General features: G+C 38.6%; 2 protein-coding genes across 2 annotated transcripts in view; both read left to right on the forward strand.

Moving 5' to 3' along the window:
• Positions 1–90: 90 nt before the first annotated feature.
• LOC110052735 (uncharacterized) lies at positions 91–3,994 on the forward strand. The gene has a single exon (XM_020758896.2). The coding sequence runs from the start codon at positions 2,160–2,162 to the stop codon at positions 3,351–3,353; it is 1,194 nt and encodes a 397-aa protein (XP_020614555.2). The 5' UTR covers positions 91–2,159; the 3' UTR covers positions 3,354–3,994.
• A 4,349-nt stretch (positions 3,995–8,343) lies between these two features.
• Positions 8,344–10,747, forward strand: part of LOC110052931 (phospholipase A2 A2-actitoxin-Cgg2a-like) — a 7,478-nt gene continuing 5,074 nt past the window's right edge. Inside the window, exons 1-3 of the mRNA XM_020759123.2 lie at positions 8,344–8,552; positions 9,610–9,646; positions 10,726–10,747. The exon at positions 10,726–10,747 is cut by the window's right edge and continues 129 nt beyond it. Of these exons, the coding sequence (XP_020614782.1) occupies positions 8,490–8,552; positions 9,610–9,646; positions 10,726–10,747 (122 nt within the window). The 5' untranslated portion in view covers positions 8,344–8,489. The remainder of the gene's footprint in view (positions 8,553–9,609; positions 9,647–10,725) is intronic.

Consider the following 10,747-nt stretch of genomic DNA (forward strand, 5'->3'; position numbering starts at 1 on the left):
TCTCTTAGGTTCTCCACCCCGCACCGGATTGTTCCAATTAAAGCGGATAACGCAATCCTGTGGAAAAGTATATGTGACCAAAAAAACTACGCTGTCAATCTGATCTTTCTATCTATTCTTTGAACAACTCTCAGTTTCCTCTATGAGACGCGCCTGCAGGGAATCATGGTAGCTGTATTCATCATCTTGGACTGAATATTTGCTTCGATGACCACAACTACCATGATTCCCTGCAGGCACGTTTCATAGAGGGAATTGGCCACTGGGACCTGGTTGATATCTGCAGTTATTCATGCCGACTTTGAAGAACGGAAGTCAGTTCCGAATACGAGATTCACTCAATAGTTAAGATGCGCGATTGCGCACTCACATGAACCAGTGTTTTTTTCAATCTATTTCGCAGAGGCCTCTATCCTTTTGGTTAGCAACAAGAATCGAGACTCCTGTAAAAGAACGGAAGGTGAGCCAGCATTAGTCAGAGCGGTTATTCTTTCTACACAAGCTCAGAAACCGTTATTGAACTTGGATGCCTGCGTGCAATCAAACCGGAACAATGATTTTCTGGTTCAGGTTTTCGATTTTGTCAGGGCGCTTAGATGTAGGGCGACGTTTTTCTGCCCTGGTCACTGCTGACCGAAAACGCGGGCTTGTGACGTCGTTTTCAGTGGCGGAAAAGTCATTCATGTGACGTCACAGTGGTCTTATTGGTGTTCCGAAACAACTAAATAGGCCATTTCCGAGTAGCCTTGTGCCTCTGTTTCAAAACGAGTCTTCGTGCAAAACCGTGATCTTATGAAAATGAGTTTGATTTGCATGAAAATCAACTCATTTTCGTATGAATGGTTTCGCACGAAGACTCGTTTTCACACAGAGGCGAAAGACAACTCGGAAATGGCCTATTTCTCTTTCCTTCGGAAAATGATCTGGCTCTTTTCTGATACATACATTTTCTACCGTTGGGAACTCTCCAATGCGTCATTATTAGCTCTTGCTGCACTCCTATTAAACCAATAATCTTTAAGAGCGACCAACGTAGATATCAGTTGAATTCTCGTTTCAAAATTACTTCACTGTCAAGCAAACATGTGACGTGAATAAATAGGCATATTGTCTTCATGAACGCCAGTTATCCTCGTGACAACAAAAAAGAAATATGTGTCGTTTATTATGACAGGAATCAGAATATTTTAGGCTTGTGAAAGTGTCTAAAGACTACTAATTGAAAAATTCGATTTTTTTTGATACCTTTCTTTCAATTGTGAGTCTTTTTTAAGGCAGGCTCTAAAACCTCTAATGGAGAATCTTAAGTGCATTATGGATCACTCGTGTAAGATTATTAGTTTTATTATCACTCAACTTTGAACAGAAAAGAATAACAATTAACGTTTACGTTGTAAGACTAAACGTATGCAATTATGAGGTGATAAAGCTTGTCGTATTTTGCTTTCACAATGAAATAATGAATCTTTGAATATTTATGAAACAGCGTAATACGTATCATGCATTAACTTGCTTTTCATGTAAACAACACAAAGAAGGGCGCCTTTGAAAAACGATCTTTCATACTTCATCAACGAAATTTTCGATCAAATACGCATTAATTGAGTTGTATTCTTTGTTCCCCGCTTAGTAATTACGATCATTTCACACTCTATTGACGGTCTTAATTAATTCGATGTACCTTTTGTTAGGAGCAGTTCGTGGGCATAAGAGCGAAACAAAGGCAGGAGCAGAGTTCAATGTACTTATGCTTCACTTGTTTCGTGGCTGTTTGTGTACATCTCGAGTGATCAATATTTTAGAAATTTTCGTGTCAGTTAAGTCAAATATTTGATGACGGAAAGTCAGTTATTTTCTCTTTCGTAACGGACGTTTCAGATGTTTCGCCTTTGATGCTGTTTCCAGGTCTTCTTTTCAAAACCGGCTCATTTCCTGAACGGTTTGAAGTGGAGTAATTTTACTCGGCTTCAATAACTTAACGAAGAGATCAGGAAGAAGGATTTTTTTGTTTGCTGTCAGAGCAGCGATGAATTTCAGCTGTCTTAAAACACAAACCTCAAAGCAAACAAGCGAAAAGCGATCGAGGATTAGAGAAGAATCACTTAGCGCATGAAACTGCGTGAGTTAAAAATTTAAAAACGGGATATCGAACGGACATCATGGCCGAACGAAATACTCATTCGAAAAACGAGCTGCAGTTTGGAAAAGCCACAATGTACGTCATCTCTGAGCTTGGTTTACAAACAGAACCACCTATTCACGGCAAGACAGTCGACAGCAAGGTGTTTTTCGACAAAACTGTCTTCTCAGGGAAGAAAGTGAACTTTTCGCGTAGCAGGACGATTGATTTCAGCTGGAAAGAAGTTGCCAACGCATCAGACCAAGCGGAAAGCAAGATAAGAATTCTAGACTTGAATGGATTCGCTGTCGATGGTAGTATAAAAAGGCATGTCTCCTTTGAAAAAAAGCCATCTTTTACAGGTGTTACGGGCCAACAAGAACTCCTAAACCGACCTTATGTGTGTTTGGAAACGTCAAGAGTTGATGATATGAAACAAGTTGTAAACGAAGGCAATCCGCGTGTGGCTCGCCGGAGTGCAATCCGTCATGTCACGGCAGCGGGACCCAAGAAAAAAGCTACAGACGATTTCGACAAAATGTCGAAGCAACGACCTGAGAAATTTATAGAACAGCGTTTTCTCGAGAGGAAGAACGCACTGCAGTACAGTTATGATGTAGATTCACTTTCAAGGGAACAGAAGGTCGGAAACTCGAAGGACTTAAGTTTAACAAATGGTATTACTTCTGAAAATCAAAATGATTCTGAAAACCGTATCTCTCCCCATGGCGATCTTGCGATAATAGGGAAAAATCCTGAGAGGCCTGGAAAATGCTATTTAAAAAGAATATTTTATCCCAAAGGAAACAGTTATTTAAAGCCTAGCAACCCGAGATGCTTGCCACAAATATCAGCGAGATGGGAAACACATTTCGGGGCGATAGATTCAGGGAAACAGGTAAAGAAAGAGAGTTCAAATACGGCAGAAACTATACAACAAAATAACTCATATTCACGAGAAAGCAATAAACTGCTTCTACCTTTAAATGTAAATCTAATGAAAAACAGCAAGAAACAAAAACATCATCTAAAGTCCATTGTTAAACTTCCGACAGTTGTCGATAAGAAGACGGGGCAGGTTCATTTGTCTCTTGAAGCAGTCGCTTTCGAACAGAGTGACTACAACAAATGGTCTCGGAGACGGCAGAGGCGAATACAGCCTGAAAACGGAAAACTATCGGGTTTTTCTTTCCCCTTGATCATTAAAACCGAAAATAAAATAGACAGTTCTTAAGTCCAAGCGAAGAAGGCAATAATCGAACATTAATATGACAGACACGCTGCTAGCCATCGATACCTAAGACTATTTGGTGGAGCAAGTCAAATTTTTCGTTTCAAATTTGCATTTCGCAAAATTATACAAGCCAGAGCAGATGTTAATAAAAGTTAATTGAAAACTTTTGACAGAAATTTGACATAATTGATCTTTGAGGAACAGCCAAGAAATTAAAATAAACTAACAGGTAAAACTTGTTTCTTTTCTTTAGATGATAGGAACAATGTTATTTGAAAAGATTCTATCTCCTTTTCATTTCGTGACAGTTTTTGGCTTAGCATTTACACCCATGCCCAATCATGTTATCGACTATTTCTGAAAATTCCCCTAATATTTCCTTTTGTGAATATTCCGTGGTAGTAAATGAGCGGATTCGTTTAAAGGAACTATACCTTTTGTTAAACTTTCTTCAATTAACAGATTAACTGGGCTGTTTTCCAAAGCACCGCGGTTGCTGATGGCGAAGAAAATTGGAATGAAAGCTTATTCGGCGCATGCCCCTGTACGCACGTAAAAAGTAGTCATCACTGATTTGTATTTTCCTGTATCTCAAATTTATCATCATAGTCTGACAGATGGGAAAACTAAAATCAAACTTCTTTGAAAAAAAAAAGAAAACAAAAAAAAATTAGAATCTGACAGCAAATTTAATTTCACCGTAACATGTACAAGTTATTGAACTTTCGCGAGGTGAATAGTGTAATATTCTACCCTGCGAATTGTTATTAATGACATGATAATAGGTTATGGGGAATCGCTCTGGCTTGGGACAAGCCCCAGACCAGGCGAAAATAGAAGCGGACAGCTAGATCAAGACCGACTTGCTCGTTGAGTGGAAGGGTGGGTCGCCAACCTCCGGAGGCCTCAAGTAGAGTGATGGGGTGGAACACGCGTAAATTCTTTTATATTGCCATTTGCATAATCCCCAATTACCAATAAAAATGGTTTGCATAGCCTGTGCATTACGGAAGTATTGTTCAGGAACATATACCCTCGTCTTCGACCCGGGGGTGTGTGGTACTCCCTATAATGGGTTATACGAGGGGGCTCCGGCCGAAAGGCGTCCTTTTTAAGAATTTTCCGGGTAGAGGTATATAAAGGGTTAGAGCTTTACGAGATGAAGCATAGAAAAGGGTGGGAAAAACTATCATTTAGGTACCTAAAAAGGCCATTCAAAGTGCCTAGTATATAAGTAACGAGGAAGTGCGATGTGAGGATTTCTTAGGGTAGAAACTTTCTTGTGAGCCTTTTTTGCAAAGATCTGCAAAAGACCTACCATGTTCTATGAAAGGTACATGACGGCGTTACCTTTTCCGTAAAAAAAAAAAAAAAAAAAAATATATATATATATATATAAAGAGCTTAGACCTGGGGGAGAACGGCTCCCCGTAAAAAAATTTGTTTTGTGCCACCCCGAGCCTTCGGCTCGCTCCGTACTGCAACAAAGGAAGCAATGAACATGCTTGAATAGGAGTTCAACAAGCTACTTGAAGAAATTCTTGATTTACAGACGCATTGGTGGTGTGGCTGAGAAAACACTTCAAGTCTTTTCTTTTCGTGACCAAATGTCGTAATCACTCTCTTCGAAAATGAAACATTCCACACAGCAATCTGGAATTTTTTTTCTGTCAAGATAAATTTCATCACCAAACTCCACACTGTTTTCCTTTTTCCCGTAAAGATAGTCCCGTTTCGGCAATCTTTGCTTTTTCCCTTTAACTGGACTTTTCTGGCGTAAATGGGATCGAGGAATTTCGCCTTTCAGTCTCAGCTTGTCCGTATTCTTTGAATCTATTTTAATCTTAGTTTCATTATCGGTCGATTTGGAGTCTTCTTTCCTGGGTCTTTCGCTAAGTTTGGGAGCTCTTTCTGTATTCAGTGCTCTAATAGCTTGCACTTTATTGCTTTTTTCTTTCAATCCAGCGGTCGAAATGTTAGATACTGCTGTTCCAACCCTTCCCTCTCGTCTAACCGGTCTCGCTTGCAGGCTGCAGATTCCCACAGTCATGCTTTCGGGGTAGATTATGCTTCTGCTCTTGAGATATTTCAATTTATCGTTTTCCTCAGCGGCGTCTCTGTCCTTTATTTGAAAACTAAATCTGAAAGGTGTTGATGGCTTTCGATACTCCAATGGCTCTTTACCAAGGTACCATCCCCGCACGAGCCTGGGTCTTCGATATAATATTTGGCCAGTTCCAAAATCTGGACCCAGCAGGCCATTTCGTTGAGCAACATTTTCGGCAGAGTGGAATTCGATGCAACTTGTGCGGCGAAATATTGCCTCCTTGCCGCTACCTTGAACATTTCGCCAGGTCTGGTTCCACGACGTGTGGCCTCTGTTATTTTTGGTGTTAGAGTATTTTCCACAATGATGATAACAAACATTGCGAGCCATTTTTAAAAAGAAAGAAATTATCTCTTTGACGGGTATATACACGAGTTTGACCTAGCTGGCAAACTTCCCCTTCAATTCTACTTACTAAATTATTTCATTAAAAGTTTAATTAAAAGATTTCCTAAGCCTTGTGGCAATCTCATGATGTTTACTTTCTTTGACGTTCTAGTTGTCAAATATAAAGCTCCATTCTAAATGAACTTTATTCTCAAACCAAAAAAACAATTTGGTGTTCCACGGTTTAGAGCGTTATACAAAGGCTGAAACCTCGGAACTGAAATACTTTAATGATCCTGAGTTTTGAAAATCTTGCAATTATTTTTTGTGTGGAACAAACAGATATTTTGGATTCTGTATTCTGCATATAACAATAATAATATATTTCTTGGCAGGTTTTGTTCTCGTGCTAAATAAGATTGCAAACTTGTCAAACGCTCGAATTCTTAATTTAGGAAGACCTGTTCTAATGGCTAAAGAAATCATTGTACCTTAGCTGAAGCTACATTTAAATCTTTCATTTTTGCTTGTTTAAGTAAAGTAAGAGCAAATTTGCCCAAACTAAAATTGATTACTTTTAAACATTTTTGTCCATTGGACTTGTAAGATCTCAGTTCTCCTCACTGATTTTCATACATCTGTTTTATTGTGAGTGATGAGAATTTGGTGGTCAATCAAAATTATACCGCCATATTGATGATTTTCTTTATTATCCTCACCTATCTTCTTGGAAATGTATTAACAATGCTAGCGAAATTCGATGTTGATTTTGTTTCTTAGATTACGTGTTTTTTAAAAGCTCAGTGGTGATATCAGTGAATAACGCTACTAAATAGTTATACTAAAGCCCATGACGTTGTTTTGCGGCATATTTGATGAATGGGTTAAAATTTTAGCCAGCAGATTATCTGGTGTAGCCGCCTCCTGTTTGCGACAGCTCTTTTGGGTGTTCCTTGGGCCATTTCCGAGCCGACTTTAGTCTTTGTGTCTAAACGAGTCTACCCGCGAAATCATTCAAAATGAAAATATGTTCCACCTGCCAGTTTACTTTCGTGGGAATCAATCTCATTTTGATGTGAAAAGGTTTGCACAAAGACTCGTTATGAGAAAGAGGCTCTGCAACTAGGTCTATGGTCTATTGCAAGGTATTCACTTTTGAATGACACGTTGACGTGTACTTGTGGAAAAATTATCACTTTTAATCCGCAAAAAAGCTGTAATGGCTCCGGAGCTGTAAATAAATGTTGTCTCAAATTACTTTTTGTGCAAATATATGTTGAGACAGAAAAAAAGAAGGAAGCACACAAATCTATCACTGTTTGGCAGGAAAATTAAAACAGCTTGCCATTTACGTACTTCTTTCTTGACAGCGTATCATATTTGTCTAGTTCTTTCGGCGTTTTATCATATCAGTGCGCCAATGGTGCAAATAAGTTGGAAATTTACCAGATCATGATATCCAGTTACATCTTATTTGAGTCACATACGTCTCAGATAGTGATATCACTGACTTGGAAGTTATTAATTTGCTTTGCCACCAAGATACTCAGCGAACTTCTCTGAACGTTATTTGAAGTTCCACGAGGCTTTCTCTTTCGATATCTATTCCCACATTTCGAGCGTAATCCCACAAAAAGGGGACACTGTAGAAATAGCAGGGTTCTGTTTTCACGACTTGTTCCAACAGAAAAATATCCAATTATGTTGTTGTTTATCGTGGTCAACGCGCTTGGCTACACCTAGCTAGTTCACAGCCATACCACTTAAACTGAGACAAGTCGCCTAATGCATGTACATTTCAAACCGGGGGACAATATCAGAACTTTCCGTTTATCATGATGAGGCTCACGTTCACCCGAAGTGTCGTTAAGATCTTCTAGCGCCGGACGTCATTGTTCAATAATTCGATGTGATTAGGCTAATGATATTCCAAGCCATCCTGAGCTGCAGCTACGTTATCACTCTCAAAAAACGTTATGTCATTAAAACTGACTGGTTTTCGCATACCTTGTATAGAAAGTAAGTATTTTTCCACGTTTTCTCTAGTTTTTATACTCAGTTATCACAAATCGTGCTTACTCAATCAGTTGTTGTTAAACACAGATGAGCGTCAACACTCGTCGATATGGGCAGGACGAGTCAGGTTCCTTTGAATTTGTTAATCACTGTTCAAGTTTAGATGTTTTTCTTAATATTTGCGACAGCTGATCGCACGAATCTCGTTTATGAGGTTTCGAGAAACTGCTGATTATTACACTGGAAAACATATCAGCTCCTGTAAGCAGTTAATATCAGTATTTATTTGCTTCTCGCCTCGCCTGTTATCCCTGGTTTGCTCTGACCAATCACATTTTCAACAAAATTAACAGTTTCCTTGATAAAACTAATTTCGAAGAGGATTAAGGAAATTTTCATTATTCAGGGCTATATCTTGTCAATTTATAAATTTAAACTCGAGCAATTTTTGATGCGCTATTCTCATTGACAACAATTATTTATTTTATTGCATATGATATTTTCCATCTTAGTTATGAGACTCAAAAGAACAAATATCAGTCTGTATCATATGATAGATTACATTCATAGCGAGGGGCAAAGTCTAAACCAATATCGACTGGCTTGTTCATTTGGTCTGCCATCTGGAATTTTGAACTTACTCTTCCTGCTTTGCCCACGAAAAAAATCTAAGCGAGTTCAAGAGAATGATTGCCAGATTCATTCTCGTTTTGGTGTTAACTGATTTAACTTTCCTCTTAGCGGAGTCGGTAAGCTGTTAAGTTAGGAAAATTACATACAATTTACGTAATATACTATTTTTGTGAGTACATGTACTATAGGCTTAGCTGAGGCCTTATGGGCCACTAAGTCGCAAGGAGTTAGGTGAAGGTGAAGTCCTCAGCAATTCTCCCATTCAGTTAATTTGCAAAAAACCAATAGCCCGGGTAATCTTTTATAGTTTAAAGTACCCTCAACTCTAGGTCGTGCAAACGAAAGAGAGGAAAGTAACGTAGGTATAAAGTATCCAAATCACTTTGACGACTTAAGGAAAAAAAAAACAAAAAGGTTCCAAAAAACCCAGCCAATCTATAGTTTACCTTTTTTTATTTTTCTAATGGGGATTCATTAATTCAGCATGTTGCAATCAGCGGATCAGATCTTAAACCTTTGCAAACAGTTGGTAATGCTATTGCCTAACGCCAGTACTGTCGAACCTTCGGTTGCGACCACTTCTCCTCAGTGACCAGTTTTCCAAAATACCAAAGATTTCCAAGTCAAATCACTATATTTGGGACCTCTCGTAAGCGACCGCGGCCATTTTTAGAGCTAGAAGTTTGAAATTTTCTTTTGTTTTTAAACTCCCGTATGCGACCACTTGACAGATATTGAGTAATAAGGTGTTGTTCCGTTCGCCTTAAAATGGAGTTTATCAGAAGCGAACCATGATACTCTGAATAACTACTTTGAAAAGCTCAACTATTTTTGAGGCTGCTAAAAGTGATTACATGGGTTTACATGGGCACTGGCATTGGTTTAAAGAATTCAATGGTTGCCTGAAAAGTAATACTTATTTTTAGATCGCATAACGTTTTTGGTCGTTGAACACATACTGAACGCTACAGAATGTTACTGAACACACTGGATGTTTCGCTATCGAGTTCCCCTTAGCAAAGTCTTCATTCGATGTTTACCATCGAATCTTATCTTTCTCGTACGTGTTTTTATGATTTATGTAACCAGTAAACTATTAAACCTCAAAAATATATTCATTTTTCTCCTTAAATAATTGCATTCACAACTATCGAGCTATCCTTTTTTCCGAAGGTTGAAATCGACAATTGCAACAAGGAAGTCTCAGCAGGTAAACACATCAGCTACACGCGTCGGTAGAGCTAGGGTCACGTGACAGGAATACGTTGCCGGCCTTTTTGCTAATGCTTAATGTACATATTACTGGTAAATTCCCCTAAGTACATCAGTACTGATGCGGCAAACTTAGAATATTAAAAAAGAATGCGTTAGAATGAATGCTCTTGATTGCCAAAATTTTACGAATCATGCAAAATCTTATCTGTGCTTGGTGACTTAGACGATAACATTTTATATTGATAAAATAAAACTCCTCGTTATATTATCAAATAAACCTCTTGGAATCGAATAAGGCATTTATTATTGTACTCCATTTTCCTGTTATTGAGCTCCAAAATGGGACACCACTAACGGTATAGTACAGTCTCCATCGGATGTGTAGCGTGTTCTCTTGACCTTACGTGGTTGAAATGACGTCATAGAATGCGGAAGAATAATTAACGAATAAAGAAGCCTGGACCGTGCTCTGTTCTGTTGTAAAGTAGGCAGGAAGCGGTAGAGTACCAAAGAAGTGCACGGGGAACCACGAAACGTTGACGAGCGTTTCTGCCTACTTCTTGCAGCTATGTTTATAGCAGACATGTAAGCTACATGTACAAATAACTCCGGTTTCAATTTCGCTTGTCTGGGTCATAGGGGACGTTTACTTTGGGTCAAATTTTGTCAAAATGCAGAAGCAAAAATGAGAAATTCAGCTTACCGTAGCTTGCCGTGCACCTGTTGTCTGAAAAAGCACGCTGTTTCAACCCGTTCGAGGGCACGTTACATCGAAACTTTATTAGAGTTGGCATGCAATTTTCGACGCATTTTTACACACTCCTCAGTATTGGGTTATGGATGTCACCTTCATAATACGACCAACTTATGAGTTCAACGGTTCATTTCACATTTCACCTTTAAAAGACGAAGACAACACCACCAAAAACAGTACCCTTCAGATAAGAGACTAATTGCCAGGTGAATAATATTTGTTATGAATGACAGGCTAGAATTCTGGAAGATCTATAAATTTAAAGTAAAGTAATAGGCTCTATGAGAGTTTTGTGAGATAAGATAATGTTTTCTTATCAGGAGACAAAAACTTCGTTTCTAC

This window comes from Orbicella faveolata, unplaced genomic scaffold (assembly GCF_042242905.1).
Source record: "Orbicella faveolata isolate gen_17 unplaced genomic scaffold, um_ofav_v1 contig_1, whole genome shotgun sequence".
NCBI classification, from domain to species: domain Eukaryota; kingdom Metazoa; phylum Cnidaria; class Anthozoa; order Scleractinia; family Merulinidae; genus Orbicella; species Orbicella faveolata.